Here is a 19,115-nt window from a genome sequence, read left to right on the forward strand (position 1 = left end):
CTCACGCCGCCATCCAGGTCGCCCCAATGGTATCTTGGAGTGAAGGATCTAGCTCGTCCGACGGCTACTCTGTGACAAGTGAGGTTAGTCTTGGCTATGTCTCTGGCAGTTAGGGATTGAGCAAAATTTCAGCCTAGATGGTGCCTGCCTATTTGCTGACAAGAATATGTTGTAAACAATGTTGTAGGCTCCCGCTCCTGCCACCATTTTCTGCTCTGAGTGGACAGGCCTTGCTCCAGATCTTGAAGCTAGATGTGAACACCAGTGTGTGTGTGAGAAGTTTGTGTGCTTTGAATCAGTTGACAGTGGAAGGAGGTATCTTGCTTGTGCACAAAAGGTTAGTAGATCAACCAAACTTGCAATGTGATCTGTATAAGAGTGTGCCATGTAAATGTGGAGGAGTGCATTTTCAGTTAAGAGCATCTAGTTTCTGAACTTAATTGAATCTTTGAGTTAACAACATCTTGTTAGTGAACTTAACTGAATTCAAATGAACTAACTGAACTGAACTGAATTTAAATGAAATAACAGAACTTAACTGAATTAGAATGAAATAGCTGAACTTATCTGAATTTAAATTCAGTTAACTGAACTTAACTGAATTCAAATGAACTAACTGAATTCTATCTTATCTGTTAGGAAATACCTAAATGCAAGTTTGTGGAGTGGATTGACCCTGAATGGCCTGCCACTCTGAAGATGAGTTTAGCCAGGGTTTGGGGCATGTATGATGATGAGAACAAGCTAAGGATCAGTGAGAACTTACATCTTGCTGAAGAAAATCTTAGGGTTGTGAGAGAGAAAGAAAAGATGGACAAAGAATTGAGGTTTTTTAAACTGGATTTTGCTAAGATGGTGGCTGACAAGGAGCAGGCAATTACTGAGTTGGGCAATGCAAGACTTGTTGTTTCTGACCTAAAGCAAGAGCTTGAGAAGAAGAAGCTGTCTGATAAATCTAGCACTAGCATTCATAAGTTTGTGAGGGCTAAGGCAGAGAAAGAGAGGGATGAGATGAAGCAACAGATGGACAGCATGAAGGAACAGATGGACAACATGAAGGAAGAGTTGGACAAAGTTGTGTCACAGAGGGATGACCTGAAGAAGTAGAAGAAGAAACTAGAGTACATGATTGGTGATTTGTTCAGGCACAAGGAGGAGACCAAGAGCAAGATAAGGAGGGTGAAGGAAATCTTAGATGAATTTGAGTAATTCATTGTTTATGTAATGCTGCCTTAAGTAGCAGCTATTAATTGTTTGCACTCTTTTAGTGAACTTGGTTGATTTGTATGCCAGTATCCTGTAAGGCACTGAATTTGTATGACTGCCCAAGTTATGTTGTTGCAAGTTGTATTAGACTGAATTTGCTTCTAGTTAACTGAATTTGTATGACTGCCCCAAGTTGTGTTGTTGCAAGGTGTTATTAGACTGAATTTTCTTTTAGTTAACTGAATTTGTATGACTGACTAAATTAGCAAGGTGTTACTGAAGATTCAGTAAACTGAATGACCAGTTCAGTGAAGATTCAGTTACATGCAAATTTAGTTAACTCAATTTGTCCCTCTTTGTTTGCATCTCCAGTATGCTCAATTCTAGTTAACATGGATTATGAGTCTAACTGAATTCTAGTTAACTGTATGAGTTAACTATACAGTGAACTGTATTTGTTTCAGTTAACAGGTCTTTATCTGAAGACAAGTTAGTTAAATGTATTTGTTTCAGTTAACATGAGGTTAACTGAACTCTAGTACAAATGTGCAGAATTGGAACTAAATAGAGAATAAGTAGTATAGATTTAGTACATTGCGGTAAGAGTTAACTGACACATACATAGATAGAACACTGACTCATATATAGATAAATCTCTGACTCATACATATATAAACCACACTCACTCACAAACATAGATAAAACACTCACTCATACATAGATAGACTTGCATTGACATGCAGTGACCTGAAACACTCACTCACAAACATGGCAAAAGCTCATTCATCTGGGTAGAGGATCCTACTCCACCTCATCCTAGTCACCTGAAAAGGATGGAGATTAGCCCTCCTCCTTGCCCAGTAGATGATATCATCATCACTGGGATTTGATCCAGGTGGGAATGCCTCCAGGAACTGCTGTACATCCTTGCGGTTGCGTGCTACAAGGATCCTCTCTGCCAGCTGCCTTCTTTGCAACCTTCTTGCCTCTCTACGCCTAGCTCCACTGGGTACCTCTTCTGCATCTACTACCTCTCCAGGACCCATGTGCTCCTAGGGTTCTCTCTGGCGGCTGGGGGGAGGAGAAGGAGGAGAAGTGAGGGATTTGGCTTTGACTGGTGTTTGTGCCATTGGGTGTGCTTTATATAGGAGTAAGAGGGGTGGGTGGTAGGTAGGCAGAGGTAGCCCATTATTGTGGGGTAATTTTAGGCAGAAAAATAAAAACAAGCCAATTTAGTTACTGGCTAAATTAAGCTAATTTGTATTTAGTAAGTATGACTGAATTTGTATTCATTAAGCTTAGCTTAATTTAGCAAATTTGTATTCAGTAAGTATAATTGAATTTCTATTCAGTACACTCATTTTAACTAAACTTGTATTTGTATTCAGTAAACTTAACTGAATTTGTTTCAGTAAACTCATTTTAACTGAATTTGTATTTGTATGCAGTTTGCTTAACTGAATTTGTTTCAGTAAACTCGTTTTAACTGAACAGCAACATTTTGTAGCACCATATACAACTAACTAACAACAAACATATGAAAGCAACAGATGGCAACATACATATAACTTAGGTAGTTGCAGCATAAGTTCTACCCATAGGCAGTTGCAGCAGTAGTTCAACAGAAACCAAAAGTAGTTCAAACCAGCCCATTCGAAACTACAAATAACTTATGTGCTACCAATATATGAAGCACACCTAAGTACTAACTGATATGCTAACTTATATGCTACTAAGCATACCTAACTACATTCTGCAGTCTTCAGTTCTTCACTTCTGGAGCTCCTTCAGACGCTGGGAGCGGCGCACCTCCCCTGCAACTTGAATCTTCGTCGGCTTCTTCCTCTTCTTGGAGCCATCCCGTGCTTGCCCGTCCACCACCTCCGCCAGCACGTCCTCCACCACCTCCTTCTTGACAACGTCAGGCACATCAGGCAGCAGATCAACGTCAATGGGGAGGTCCCTGTTGCCCTCGTTGCCGGCGACGACGGGAGCTAGCATGACGACGTCTTCCCGCTCGTCGTCAGATAGCACCACAACCTCAATCTCCTCCTCGCCTGAAGACTCGCTGTCAGTATTGTAGCCAGAGTTAGAGTCGGAGTCGTCGGAGAAGGATTCATCGTCTGAGGAGGGTTGGACGTCGGAGACGTCGTCGTGGACGAGCAGGTCCGGCCTGAAGCGGTCCCAGTATGTGGTGTTGACCGGCGCGGGGAGGGCGAGGACGACGTCGTCGAGGCGCTGCATCCTGGAGGCGATCCGGAACGGATCCGGGTGCGGCGACGGCGTGGTGGCGGAGCGGTACATCCACCACCGCGCGCGCTGCCTCGGATCGTCCGACCGTGTCTCGGCCATTGCGAAGCGCAAGACCAGGACCGGAGCTACGCCGGGTGCGGGCATGGCGCGACGCTTCTCGTCGTCAGTCATGACCTTTACCAGGCCTCGCGCGTGGTGGAGGAGCATCTGGCCGGAGGGGAACCAGCGCGCTATCTCCTTCAGGTCGGCGCGGAGCGCGTCGTCGTCGTCGGCCAGATCCTCGATGGCCCTCTGCCATGCGGGGGTGTTGTCCATGGCGCCGGCGGCGGCGTGGAGCTCGGCGGCGGGGGTTTTCTTGGTGGAGCGGGGGTAGCGGGGAGTCCGAGGAGCGAGGTGCGACGTGGGTGGACTAGGAGCGCGGTGGAGTTGAGTGGAGTTGAGCTAGTGGAGTGAGTTGTTGGCTTTAAAGGCCTAGGAAACCGAATCGGCGGAGCGACCGAGCTAGTGGAACGATGGGTCTGCTTAACTATAATGTGTGGCATTACCTAAACAAATCACTACTACTATCACACTGGCAATGCAGTTAGGTTTGCTATCCACAGGTTTTGGGTTCGATGCCCAGGACAAACATTTTTTTATAAAAAATCTTTTTAATTAACAACAGCAGTATTCACTCCTTTGTGCTTAAGTATTAAGTTAACATAAGCAGTATTCACTCCAAAACATTTTATAAAGTTTATTTTAAGTAAAAAGCAGCAAAATTCACTTCTGTTAACACAACAAAATTCAGCTAAATTCAGAACTTGTGGGCCTGCTTATCTACAGTGTGTGGCACCATCTAAACAAATCACTATTGCTATCACACTGGCAATGCAGTTAGGTTAGCTATCCACAGGTCCTGGGTTCGATGCCCAGGACAAACAATTTTTTTCAGCTAAATTCTTTTTAATTAACAGCAGCATTATTCACTCCAAAACAATTTTTCAAGTTTTTTTTCAGTGAACAAGCTCTACTCCAAAACAATTTTTCAAGTTTTTATTTCAGTGAACAAGCAAAATTCAATGAACAGCAACATTCAGATAAGTTGCAACATTCACATATCTTCCAACATTTAGTTAACTCCTAATTATAATATTTAATTACAAAAAGGGCAATGTATGCCATGGTTTGCCATCCAAATAAGTAGGCAATATATGCCACATTTTGCCACCAAAAATGAGGCAACTTATGCCACAGTTTGACATAACAAAAAAAGGCCAGTTTATGAGTTACATAATTATAGGCCTTGTCAAAAAATGGTGGCTGACAACTGCCAGTAGATCAGGCAGCAGGAAAATCATCAGGAGGAGCATTTAGGTCAGGAATATGACTGGCAATGTCATCTTCAAACATCAGCCACCATGCCCTCTCACCTGCTTGGCCTCCTCTCCCTCTCCCAGCACCTGCATTTGCTCCTCTCCCTCTCCCAGCACCTGCACTTGCTCCCTCTCCTGACCCTGCATCTGCCCTTGCTCCCTCTCCTGACCCTGCATCTGCCCTTGCACCTCTTCCTGGAGCTGAGACTGCACTTGCTCCCCTTCCTCTTCTTGCATTTGGATGCACCTCTCCTCGGCCTCTCCTTTTCTTTCCTCTTGCAATGTCAGCTACAGTTCTTGCCCTTGTCTGCCTAGCAATATTCATTTCTGTAGTCACCCTGGGTTGTGGTATTTCAGCCCCAGCAGCAGCAACAAATGAAGAGAGCTCAGGCAATGGGCCATGGACCCTTTGAGGAGGTCTTCTTGCTCTGTCCCTGCTGGCCATATTAAAAACCATACTAGTTGGTGACTCAGTAGGATCCAACCTAGGATCTGCCCTGTTTGGAAAGATGTTCTGAAAAGAAAGATGTTCAAATAAGCTCATTTTAGGGAGTTCATGCATTAGAGCCAACTGTGCAAAATGAGATGCAACAGAAGCATACCTGAAGAAATGTTGGATCATCATAGTTATCATCAACAAGCTCTACTCCTTCTGCAATTAGTGCTTCCTGCCACCTGTAGTGCCCTTTCTTGTTGTGGTCAGCTCTGCCACAAATTGAGCAGTGCATTGTCACACCTTTTTTGTTCAGATATCTAACACCATTCCTGCTTCTCTTCTCTTCTGGTGTTTTCTTCCTGTTTTTCTTTGGCCTTCCCAACTGTTTAGTGAAAACTGGTGGATATACTTTGTCTCCATTCTGTTTCTCCCAATGTTTTGGATCTCTAAGTGGAACCAGAGTGTATCCATATGCTTTCAGATAATTCTCCACACTGTAGCAGTCATGAACCATTGGCTCTGGGTCAATTCTCTCCTCCCTGCAGCATGCTATACTATGGCCACATGGTACTCCAGAGAGCTGCCATCTCCTGCAATCACAAGTGTGCAAGCACAAGTCAACTGTATAACTAGAGTTACCAGACTGAACTCTGAACAATTGTTAGCCAGCTTCAGAGACATGGCAATTAGCAGCAAATTCAGTGTTCTTGTCTAGTTTCTTCTTGATCTTTGGGCATATTTCTGCCCTAGCTATCTTCCATCTGTTAGGGGTGACAAAATTCATTGGTGGTTTTTCTTGAAAATGTACCTAGTGACATCTTCTGGTCATCTCTGAACTCATTTATGAAATACTTGCACAGGAATTTTGCTGTCAGTGACCTTATCTTCCATTTCTTCTGACACACATGTTCTCCATAGTAAGTCTTGATGACAAAACCCCTTGTCCTGTTGTCATTGCAAGCATACAGATACCATGGGCAACCATCTTCACAAACTGCTTCAAGTCTCCTCTTATCATTCTTTATCTTCTTGATCTGCACTCTGTTTCTAACTGAATATGCAGTCAGTGCATGTCTTAGCTCAACCACATCAGCAAATACCATCCCTACTTTAAACACAGGGGAAATCATGTCCACCTTTGCATTGAAAGCTTTAAACTTGTACCTAAGTTCATCTGCTTGCTCAGTTGATAGGTTGAGATCTTCATCCTCAAGCAAGTATTCAGGCTCCACATCATCCTCATCCTGATCAGCTTCTTCATCAACATCAAAGTCAATGTTGTCATCATAAAGATCATCATCACCATCATCTATGTCATAGTCACTGTCACTGAAATCAGAATCTGAAACAACTACATCTTCAATAACTGTTTCTCCATCTTCAGTTAGCATGTTGTGCTCATCACCCTCCATAAGCAAACTCTGTGGGTCTGTTCCAATTGGTGCAATCTCTAACAAGGGATCTTCAGTTAGCAATGTTCTGCTCAGCAAGCACCATCAATAAGCAAAATCTCTGGGCCTGTTCCATTTGCTGCAATCTCGGACAAAGGATCTTCTACAAAGACTGAAACTAGGCTATGGGAAGGGGATGCATTTGCTGTTGCAGAACTTGTTGTTGATGTTATGAAAGATAGGGGCAATGTGCACACCAAGTCAGACCTAAAGTTGCTGATGAAATCTGTATGGTCAACCATGACTACAAGCATCTTATGCTCAGCACTAGCTCTTATCATATGCTGCACATCCTCATCACTTCTAATTCTGATCAAACCATCTGAGATTGGTTTATTTGGTTTGCTAAAGTAAATGATGTGCTCACTCAAAGGATATCCCAACCAAACCAAGTGTTGTTCAAGAAATGAATAAGAGAAAGTGCTAGGGTCAACAAAGTCTAGCACCTCAACAGAAGGATTCCAGTACTCCAGGTTTCTGATTGGGCCACAGAAAATTCCACCATGCTCAAGTTCCAGTGTAAAAATGGACTGTCCACATTTTCTCCATTTGCTGCATCACACACTGTATTCAAAACAAAGATGGATCAGTTAAAAAACAAATATTCAGTTCACTGAATAACCAAAGATTTAACATACTTGAACAATAGCTTAAGGTTCAGTTAACTGAACCTTTCAGTTAACTACAGTAAGCTCAAAAAAATTCTGATAACTATAGTACTTGACAAAATTCTGATAACTACAGTAACTGCAAATATTCAGTTAACTATAGTAACTGAACATATTCAGTTAAATACAGTAACTGAACATATTCACTGAACTACAGATAACTGAACATGTTCAACAGCAAAAACTAGTTAAATTTCACAACACGAACAGATGCTTGAGTAGAGTACAGGCTAAAGCAGAACAAAAAGGCAACTACAAAGGCATTAACATCTAATTTGTCCCCCATAAACCCTAGCTATCGTGTCGAACCCAAACCTAATTTCATCAGCCGAAAACCTAGCTCCACTTCACCATAGATGACCCTACTCTATAAACACAACTAGACGACCCCGCTTCGAGCACAAATGGATGCGATTCCAGCTGCAAACGGCGGGGCGACGAGCTCAGAGGAGAAAAGCAGAGGAGAGGAGAGGGAGGGAGGAAAAGAAAGCAGAGACGGGGGCTGAGCTCATAGTAATCAGGAGGGAATGCACCCAACGGCCGGACGAGATGAGCAGATGCCGGCATCTCCACGCCGTCGGCGAACGGCGGCGACGACGCCTCGGTCAGTGACGTCACCATCGCCTCGCCAGCACGTGAGCTCTGTCGCCCCAACAGCGACCAACCTCTCCCTCTCGAATGGACGTGAACTCGTATCCGACAGATTTAATTCAGGTGTGGGTAACTTCGGGTTGAAACAGGGAAAAGGCAGGGGGGGTTTGTGCAAAACTACAGGCGCTGACCGGCCCAACCACTTGGCAGCCAAATGGCGAGCTCTGATTGGCCTGGGACTGAAACATCACATTGGGTGCAAGTTGGGGTATGAGTTAGTATAGTTTTGCAACTTTGGGACTAGATCATCACATTGGGTGCAAGTTAGGGTACGTGGGGTGCTATTACCTCTTCGAAAAGAGAGAGAGTAAACAGTGTCATGTACAGTGCAAAGCTGCTGCATGAGAGCAACTGTTGAATGTGAGCCTGTGAATTCTTGACCAGCTTTGAATGCCCATTGAGACTGAGCCACGAGGAGACTAGCATACAGGCCTAGTTTGCTTTTGATTATTGTTTGCTGGACAGGACAGCGCCTGCAACGGACATGACAGCACCTGCAAATGACACTGCACCAAACAGCTGCATGCTTGTGACGGTGCTTTCCCGCACAAATCCCAAAGCAAAACGAATGGTGTAGATAAGAGGGACCGTGAAGGCCGAGCTAGGAAGGAACTTTGCCAAAGTAGCTCAGACCAGCACTGCACTGCTTCCTCTAACCTGATCAAGCCCTTGAGGCTTGTTAAGTGTCATTTACAGCAGAGCTATGCTAGGAATGATAAAATATACTACCTCCATTCCAAAATATAAGAATACTTGCAAGTTTAGCCTACCAAAATGTCATATATTTTAGAACAGAATCGTTGGTTGGTGTCATACAAGAATACTTGCTAGTTATTTAACACTTCAGTATAGTCCTCACATACTCTAGAGTTGTGGTGCTGCTATCTTTCAGTATTTAAGACCAACATACAGAGATGGCATCTGCTATAAAAGGTATCCGCTCCAGGTGAATCCCATTCACTACATATGTGAAGATCTCATATTGCGGTAAATGAAGTATGCACTTAAGTAAAAAAACGTGCAAGAAATGAATGGACATATATCCAATTCAAAATTTGAAAACCATATATATCCTTAACACCATTATCTAATTTGAATGGAAATAATGATTCCATTCCTGCCTGAGGATAAACAAAAACTTAAAGGCCATATCGTTAAAAAATGGAATCCATACATTCAGCAGCAGAACAAAGCAAGAGGAGATCCAAATGCAAAAGTTAGTTCCAAGACATATCATAAGCAGAGAATAGAATTTAGATATAGAAGACAATAACAATAATGGTTCAGTAAAACGATTAGAAAATCCATGATTAAGGTAGTAGGGTGTTACAACTGCATGCCCTGCTAACTGCCATGGATACATACAAGTACACAAACATAAGCAAAGTTACTAAGTTAACTGCAATAGTCAGAACATGAATGAACTCAAGCACCAACAAAAACTATCCCAACATCATAAACACAGTTTTTAACAAAAAACTACCACATTTCATGGAAACGTTCCTACAAACTACCACTTTACAAATTTGTGCCGAAAACTACCATTTTCTTACTAATCCTTGACTAAAAACTATCATGTCTGAAAAGAGCCTGATTTGCCTCTTTTAAACGCGTTTCTGACTGGTTGGGCCCACACGTAAGCGTTGACGTGGCACACAGATCCAGTGGTGGAGATGGTCCGGGGAGGAGCTAGTCATGGCCGCCGCCGTGCCCGGGCTCGAGCTCAGCCATGGTCGCGCCCAGCCACACTTGCTGCTCCTGCTACTCCTTGCCGCCCGCGCGACTGCTCCCATCTGTTCCTTGCCTTGCCGGCCGGTGCCGAGGGCCCTGAGCGGGACATCACCAACTGCTCCAGCTCCGTCGGGGAACAGAGCAACTCCGATTTGAACTCCTCCAGCCACGGGTCTTCGTGAATCAGTGGCTTTGGCTCTTCCGAGCGACAGCTCGAGGCCTCGGCCCCCGCATAGCATTGTGGCAGCTGCAGCAAAAACTGCAGCTCATAGTGCGGCGGCTGCGGCCAGATCTGCGCCGCGTACCTCTGCTACGGCACAAACTGCGGGTGCGGCGGCGGGATCGGTCATTGCTGCTCTTGCCTCGAAGACGAGGCGCCGCCGCGGGTCGTCTCATCGTGGTGGACGCGGAGGCGCGGGAGTGTGGGGTGGGGCCAGTGTGGCCGTACATGTCGCTCCGGTGGCACGGAGGCTGGAGCCGCGGGACGCGTCTGCCCTCACGCGGCGCGGTGAATCCGTCAAGTACAGCTCCCCCATCCTTCGCTCCGGTGACTCGAGCCCGAAGGGAAATGCGTACGCCGAGGGATGCACCGCCGTGCTGGGCCTCGCCAACAACTACCTCGGCGGCGAGCTCCCTGCCGCGGGGCACGAAGACGAGGTGTTTGTTGAAATGCCTAAAAGAGATACAGGAGGAGTAAGAAGATAGACACTGACGTGTGGGCCCAACTAGTCAGAAACGCATTTAAAAAAGTCGAATCGTGCTCTTTTCAGACTTGGTAGTTTTTAGTCAAGGATTAGTGAGAAAATAGTAGTTTTCGGCACAAATTTGTAAAGTGGTAGTTTCTAGACACGGTTCCACAAATTGTGGTAGTTTTTTGTTAAATACTCTTGACTCTCATAAACATCTACCCAATTCACCGCTGCCCGATTTCAAGAGCTAACTTCAATAGTATCATCACAAAGATTGACAACTGTGAGGCTGCAGCATGCAAGCAAGACATTTAGTGCCCATCTGCCAATGCCTCTGAGAACAAGGGAACATATGGAATGTAAGCAGTCTTGCCACATTTCATTTGGCAACCCCGTCCAAGTTGACTTATAAAACTAAGCTTTCTGCAATCCATGTCATATGACATTAGTGTGTTCTCCTGCCCACATACTATGAAAATCATATTGCGTTCTGTGTGAATGAGACGACACTGTAATCATCCTATGAATAACAGTTGCGAGTGCGAGACAGTGTGCCTTGAAGGTCGACTTTGCGCTACTGTAGTCCTCAAGAACCCAGACTGATACACTACAAGAAATATGTCAACTTGTGACCACCACTACTGGTCACTGAATGGTCACAAATTTCCATTTGTGACCTTTTTGTGACCAAAAACATAAGGTCAAAAGCTGGCCGTCGTAAACTGACTATAGCGACCTTTCTTCTGGAATGGTCGTAGACGTTTATGACCAAAATACGTCTACTGTGGCGTTTTGGTCACTAGCAACCTCCCCAGGCCACGTAGGCATCCAGCGTGGCAAGCTGATGTGGCACAAGATTCACCCCGGTCCAATTCGGTTTTCTACATGGGCCTAGCCCAACAATTCAGCCTTTTTAATATTTATTTTTCCTATTAATTTTGCTAGCTACATGGGCCTAGCCTAGCAATTCGGCCTTTTTATTTCAAGATGCGGCCTTTTACAGCATATGAATTTTTTTTGCCATTTTATTTTCCACTGTTTACATTTGTCCCAAATATCATAATATCATACACTGGTCCCACACGTCAGAAATTTCAAATGTGCTCAAATTATTTTGATAAGTGGGTCGCATTAGTCATGTTTCCATTGCACACATTTTCAAATCACATACATAATTACTATTTCATATGAAACAGAAATTGTAATTCTAAAACATACATGGAATTCACAAATAGAGAGAAGATACATTAAATCACATACATAATTACTATTTCATTCACAAACAGAGAGAAGATACATTAAATTCCCAGATAACCCAGCTATTATTACAGAACTTGCTATATAAGAATGTCTTGGAGCTTCTTTCAACATCTTTCGTCTTAAATTTACTCAAAATATCTGCCAACAAGAAAACAGAAAACAACAGCTGAGCTATTTAGTAGTAAGATCAAGTCTGGAAAGAAACATGCATGAAAATTAAGAAGAGCTAGAATATGGATGCCCAAATAGTTTTCGTGCACGTCATGCCAAGTTAGGCAACATGTAGAATGCATATGGGCCATAAAAATGATCAAATGAGTAAGGGATGAAGCCAAACAATGGTTCCTCCTTGCAATGATCACATTTAGATAGCAGCGGCCTACTAAAGTTCATGTTACAACAACACTAGTTCATGTGAGAAACACACAGGGTCCAAAGTACAAACTAAAAACAATCTGACTTGGGTAAACCAGGACATGATGAAACAAAATTATTCATTTTGGGTTAAAAGAGGAATATGATGTCCACCTTATACTACTACATCATCATCAGGATTAAAACAACACATTTATAGTCAGAGTGTTGGATGAGAAAAATATCAATTGAAAAAAAGACAAGGTAGAATCAAATCAGGTTATAGTTTGTGGGAATCAATGCACACAGCATGAACGACAAGGTAGCATCAAATCAGATGATGATTGCATACATACAAATCATGTGCTGGCAGAAAAAAATCCGAGCAGGACCTCATCTTCCCTCTTTGTTTGGTAACTAACAACCTAAATAAAATAAAATAAAAACATGACTTGTTCATACAGATCCCTCTAAAATTCCTTGGGACAAGTGCATCACATATTCGTCAACTTAGCAGCAGAAGTAGTGAGCACGGGAAGAGGGGGAGGGAGATGGAGGAGCTACATGCCGCGGTCGCAATGGAAGCAGAGGAGCCGACCCCTCCTGCCCCTCCCTCATGAGCAGGACATGGCTGCCGGCTGGGCACGCCCCTACTCCTCCGCCTCCTTGATCAGGAGACCCCCTTCCCCTACTGCTGCTTGGCGCGCCGCATCACTAGTCACCTCCTCATGCAAGAAGTACACAATAAATAGACAGACGGTCAGTGAGGTACATTTTCACAGCAACATAAGCTTAAAATTAACACAAATACACACATCAAATGAAGTCACTAAGATACTTAAGTCCACCACATGGTGTAGAATTATGTGGTATATAATTGCAACACATGAACCAAATGAGGAATAACATCATCACCAAGAGTTTCTGATGATAAGCATAGCTCCCTACAAAAAAGAACTAAGGGCACAGTGACTAAAGCATGCAGAACACAATATTGAAAGCAGAAGCAAGCAGGCAGTATGAGCTACCTACTGGCAAAGTATAAAACCTGAATCATATAGTACAAATGAATCAAGAAAACAAGAACTAACAATGAGAACTGCATACTAATGCACCAGATGATCAACATCAAGTGTAGTATATTCACATAAGTTTGCTTATTTGTTTTTCTGAACATAATAATGTATAGCCCCAGATTTTCTGAACTATAAAAATGATGTAGCAAAATCAGGGGTTGTAGTAAATACAGTACAAATTATGAATACGGTTCAGTTTCAATATATACCATATTATTTTGGTATAACTTCAATAAATACCATATAAACAATAGTTGACGCGAATAACTGGGGCTTCACATAAAAAAAACATATATACATGATAAATTGAGTAGGTAAGAAATTGTCTTTAACCTAAAAACTAACACCACCAACGCTCATTCACTAGTACTATAGTACAGTAGTAGCACGCTGGCACTAGTTCTGTAGTACAAACAGTATTTACTCAAACCGTACCACTCTAAGCTAGCACAAACACTTGCATGCATTAATGTTCATTTTGTAGTAGCGCACTAGTTTGTGGGACAGGGCCACCAAGCTTTTATGTTGTAGCACTGTATAAGTAAGCACAACACTTGCACGCACTAATCACTCATATGTAGTAGACTAGTACGTAGTAGCACACTTGCACTTGGCAACATACTTTAATTTGTTCAATGCTGGTCTGACCCGCACAAGCCTAGGGGAGATGCATGCATGTTGATTAGCCGGTCAATAATTGCAGACAAACACATCATCCCAAGATTATTGGGGTTGTATGAATTTTGTATGATAAGCATCAATAACAAAGGGAAGGTAGTTTTTACCGGCTTCTTGTTTATTCCTAGTTCTGCCCACATGATGACTTCAAGCAACCCCTCCAAGGTTCCATTCCTTCCTGCCAATTTAACTGGGTGTCAAAACACTAGTCTACAGCAAAAGGTATAATCGAATTCAGACATTTATTTCACTTGTGGAAGAATTGTATTGGTACCTAGTAAAGCAATAAAAGCGTCAACAAATCGAGCCAGCTGTTCGCTTGTGACATTGATATCTATCAAGCCTCTAAAAATTTGGTAAATGAAACAGACAAATTTAAGTTGCTGATGTAGTACATGTTGAATAAAAAATGTTGCAGATTGGTTCGTAGGAATTGAATACCCAACTAATTTTATTTTCAATTTAAGAAATGCACATACAAATAGAAGTGAACCAAATACCCCAATACATGTGCGTCAAATGCTGTCCAAACTGAAACTCAACTGTAGGTGTCCCTCTCCTATGTTATAACCAAACTACATGGCAGGATTGGATAGGATTGGACCAACCAAAATCAAAACAGCTACTAGCTAGCAAGGAAGGGAAGGGGTCGTACTTCTCTTACCACCACTGTGGTCGTACAGCCGCAGCTTCTGATCTCCATTGCCACATGACGTTGTATGTGCTGAAGATGTCGCGTACATCTCGCCAAGGACGCCATGGAACGCGAGATGCACTGCAGACCATGAGAAGGAACACCTCTTTCCTGTCTCGCTTGTCACAGATCAGTTGTTGTAGGGTGACCCGCGCCATGGATCCCACGGGAGGAGCATGGCCTGGTGGATCTGGGGGGAGGGGGGCCATGGATCCCACAGTGAATACACTAATTACACTAATTGATCTGCACATATGCTTCTGAAGTTCACAGACCGCATGGTATAGGATTGAGACAGGCAAAGAAAAAAATACCCTAGGCGATGGCGTTGTCGAGTAGGAGAGTCGGAAGGACACCGGCGCTGCTCCCGGTAGGGCGGCTTGCGGCGCCCGAGTCGAAGGAGGCTCGCGGTGGCGCCCCTGAGTCGGAGGAGGCTTGGCGCAGGACGCCGGAGGAGGCTTTTCCGACGGTGCGGCATGACGCACACGCTGGCGCAGCACCGAGATGAGCTGCCGCGGGTCTGTAGGGCAGGGGGTAGCCAGCGCTGGATCTAGCGTGGTGGCGCTGGTGCTGCGCCGCAGTCCTGCTCGTGCGGCGGCCAAGGGAAGAGAGCGAGGGAAGGTGAGGGGAAGGGAAGAGGATGGGGGCGGCGCTGGTGGGGGAGAAGGGCATCGAGGCCGTCGGTGGGGATGGGAGGCGTGGAGATAGATGAGGGGCGGCGGCGGCGACGTGTGGATCTGGATCAGGGAGAGAAGGTGAGGGGAGGCGGCGGGGAGGGGGAGAGGTGGGTTGGATCGGGGAGAGAAGCGCAGGGTAGGGTAGGATCTGGATCAGTGGGTTGGATGGACGGTGGATGGCTGTATGGATGGACGGATCTCCGCCATGTCATCGATCCATGCCATAGCGAATTCAACCAATCAGAATTAAGGTTGTGTAAAAAAAAATATTTTGTTTTTCTTATAGTTTTTATCCTCTTATTCAGGGCAAACATTCAACATATTAACCACTTATAGTTTGTTAAAATCAATCAATATTGTGCACATGTATGTACTTAGGATGACAAATAATGTTGATTTGGGGGTTTCATTTTCATTGCACAAAGAGCCATTTTCTATTTTTCGAGTGCCCAAAATGGGTTTTTTTGTGAATAACCTAACATGTATTTGTTGCAAAATTGTACCACATAATTTTTAGAAAATACTAATGCATATTTAACGTACAATTGACAAAATTGTTGGTTGTCAAAAGGTTCTATACACCTCTCGTGAAAAAGACAAATTTCCGCCGGTTCAGCTGGAAGCGGGTCAAATTTGAACTGCAGCTACCTTATGGTTTGCTCTTTATTTTTTCCCAAAATCATTTTTAGGTACATAAGTATCTATTTAATCAGAGAAACATCAAAAGTTTTTCAAGTTTCAACCACTAGCTAGGAACTCTCAAGCCCGCCGTTTTGACCGCATTTTGAAACGGGCATAAAAAAATAAAAAAATTGGAAAACCTTCACATTGTGTTATTATATGTGACCAAGTTTCCAGGAAAAATAATAAACTTGTAATACGGCAATTATTTTAAAAAGGTGTTCACAGAAATGAGCTGTCATGCGTGAAGATTCATGGCTTTCAAGCCAAGTGATCAATCTTATGGCCACATTCATGGCATAGTTTGTTCAAATGATCTCATATTGTGCACAAGGGTGCATCTTGGAATTCCAAACAATGTTGCCTAAGGGAGTTTTCATTTTCTTTGTACGGAAAATTCATTTTCCATTTTCCGAGTGCCCAAATTGAGTTCTTTTTGTGAAGGACCTACCATATATTTGTTGCAAAATTGGACCAAATCATTTTTCTAAAATACTAGGCTATATTTGATTCACAATTGATCAAATGGTTGGGTGTCAAAAGTTTTGATCCACCTCCGGTGAAAAAGACAAATTCCCGCCGATTCAGCAGCAAGCGGGTCAAATTTGAACTACAGCTGCCTCACAGTTTGCTCTTTATTTTTTCCAAAAATCATTTCTAGGTACATAAGTATCTATTTAATCAGAGAAACACCAAAAAAATTCCAAGATTCAACCACTAACTAGGAACAGTCATGCCCGCCGTTTTGACCGCATTTTGAAACGGGCATAAAAAATTCAAAAAAATTCAAAAAATTGGGAAACCTTCGCATTGTGTCATTATATGTGACCAAGTTTTCAGGAAAAATAATAAACTTGTAATACGACAATTATTTTAAAAAAGTGTTCTCAAAAATGAGCTATCACGCGTGAAGATTCAGGGTTTTCAAGCCAAATGATCAATCTTATGGCCACATTCATGGCATATTTTGTTCAAATGATCTCATATTGTGCACAAGGGTGCATATTGGAATGGCAAACATTGTTTCCTAAGGAAGTTTTCATTTTCTTTGGACGAAAAAATCATTTTCCAGTTTTCGAGTGCCCAAAAGGAGGCTTTTTGTGACGGACCTACCAAATAATTGTTGCAAAATTGGACCAAATCATTTTTCTAAAATACTAGGCCATATTTAATGCACAATTGACAAACTGGTTGGGTGTAAAAAGTTTTGATCCACCTCTCGTGAAAAAGACAAATTTCTGCCGATTCAGCTGGAAGCGGGTCAAATTTGAACTGTAGCTGCCATGTAGTTTGCTATTTATTTTTTACAAAAATCATTTCTAGGTACATAACTATCTATTTAATCAGAGAAACACCAAAATATCCCAAGATTCAACCACTAGCTAGGAACGGTCATTCCCGCCGTTTTGACCGCATTTTGAAACGGGCATAAAAAATTCAAAAACAAATCAAAAAATTGGGAAACCTTCGCATTGTGTCATTATATGTGGCCAAGTTCCCAGGAAAAATAACAAACTTGTAATACGGCAATTATTTTAAAAAAAGTGTTCTCAGAAACGAGCTATCACGTGTGGAGATCAATGGCTTTCAAGCTAAATGATCAATCTTATGGCCACATTCATGGCATAGTTTGTTCAAACAATCTCATATTGTGCACAAGGGTGCATATTGGAATGGCAAACAATGTTGCCTAAGGAAGTTTTCATTTTCTTTGGACGAAAAAACCATTTTCCATTTTTTGAGTGCCCAAAAGGAGGTTTTCTTGTGAAGGACCTCCCAAATAATTGTTGCAAAATTGGACCAAATCATTTTTCTAAAATAGTAGGCCATATTTAATGCACAATTGACAAAATGGTTGGGTGTACAAAGTTTTGATCCACCTCTCGTGAAAAAGACAAATTTCCGCCGATTCAGTAGGAAGCGGGTCAAATTTGAACTGCAGCTGCATCATAGTTTGCTATTTATTTTTTACAAAAATCATTTGTAGGTACATAAGTACCTATTTAATCAGAGAAACACCAAAAAAATCCAAGATTCAACCACTAGCTAGGAACGGCCATTCCCGCCGTTTTGACCGCATTTTGAAACGGGCATAAAAATTCAAAAAAAATCAAAAAATTGGGAAACCTTCGCATTGTGTCATTATATGTGGCCAAGTTCCCAGGAAAAATAACAAACTTGTAATACGGCAATTATTTTAAAAAAGTGTTCTCAGAAACGAGCTATCACGTGTGGAGATCAATGGCTTTCAAGCCAAATGATCAATCTTATGGCCACATTCATGGCATAGTTTGTTCAAATGATATCATATTGTGCACAAGGGTGCATATTGGAATGACAAACAATGTTGCCTCAGAAAGTTTTCATTTTCGTTAGACGAAAAAACCATTTTCCATTTTTCGAGTGCCCGAAATGAGGTTTTTTGTGAAGGAACTACCAAATAATTGTTGCAAAATTGGACCAAATCATTTCTATAAAATACTAGGCCATATTTAATGCACAATTGACAAAATTGTTGGGTGTAAATTTTTTGATCCACCTCTCGTGAAAAAGACAAATTTCCGCTGATTCAGTTGGAAGCGGGTCAAATTTGAACTGCAGCTGCCTCATAGTTTGCTATTTATTTTTTCCAAAAATCATTTATAGTTACATAAGGACCTATTTAATCATAAATACATGGTTTGGTGGCGATACGTCGAGGTTTGGGCGGTGGCCGAGGGCCCCAACTCTAGAGCGCGTAAACTCGCATGCCCGTCGCGTGGTCACCGCGTGACCGTAATGTTGCCATGTGTTCTGGGTGGCCTAGGCATGTCTAGTGGGTTGGGCACTCCCCAAGTTGGTTCTAGGAAGAAAATTACAACATAAGATTCTCACGAGGAGACCGATCGATGCTCAAACATGAATTAGCAGCCAAGTGTTTGATTAGTGGTACGGGAAATGCACATGGCCAATGGGAGTGAGTTTTGTCTGAGGATGATCATCTACTAAGGAGAATGTCTTCACAAATTTTTAGCTCAAAAGGAGGACCCTAGGTGGTACTTGCTTTGCAAAGTACCACGCTGGACAAAAATATGAATGTTGAAGCTGGACTCAAAATAATGAATGGAGTGAGCTGAAATCCTGTGGAGGATGGTTATTTGGGCATAGGAAAGCATTGTAGAAAATTGATACCATTTGGACGTGCCATAGTAGTACTTCCTTCACAATGCTCTTCTATGGACAGAAACTTGGGAAAACTAGTGAGAGAGATTGGAT

At 42.8% G+C, this 19,115-nt stretch overlaps 1 protein-coding gene across 1 annotated transcript; it reads left to right on the top strand.

Moving 5' to 3' along the window:
* Positions 1-26: 26 nt before the first annotated feature.
* LOC125547151 lies at positions 27-1,159 on the top strand. The gene is made up of 3 exons (XM_048711142.1): positions 27-83; positions 188-337; positions 640-1,159. The coding sequence occupies exons 1-3, from the start codon at positions 27-29 to the stop codon at positions 1,105-1,107; spliced, it is 675 nt and encodes a 224-aa protein (XP_048567099.1). The 3' UTR covers positions 1,108-1,159.
* Positions 1,160-19,115: the final 17,956 nt, after the last annotated feature.

Source organism: Triticum urartu, chromosome 3 (genome assembly GCF_003073215.2).
Source record: "Triticum urartu cultivar G1812 chromosome 3, Tu2.1, whole genome shotgun sequence".
Lineage (NCBI taxonomy): Eukaryota > Viridiplantae > Streptophyta > Magnoliopsida > Poales > Poaceae > Triticum > Triticum urartu.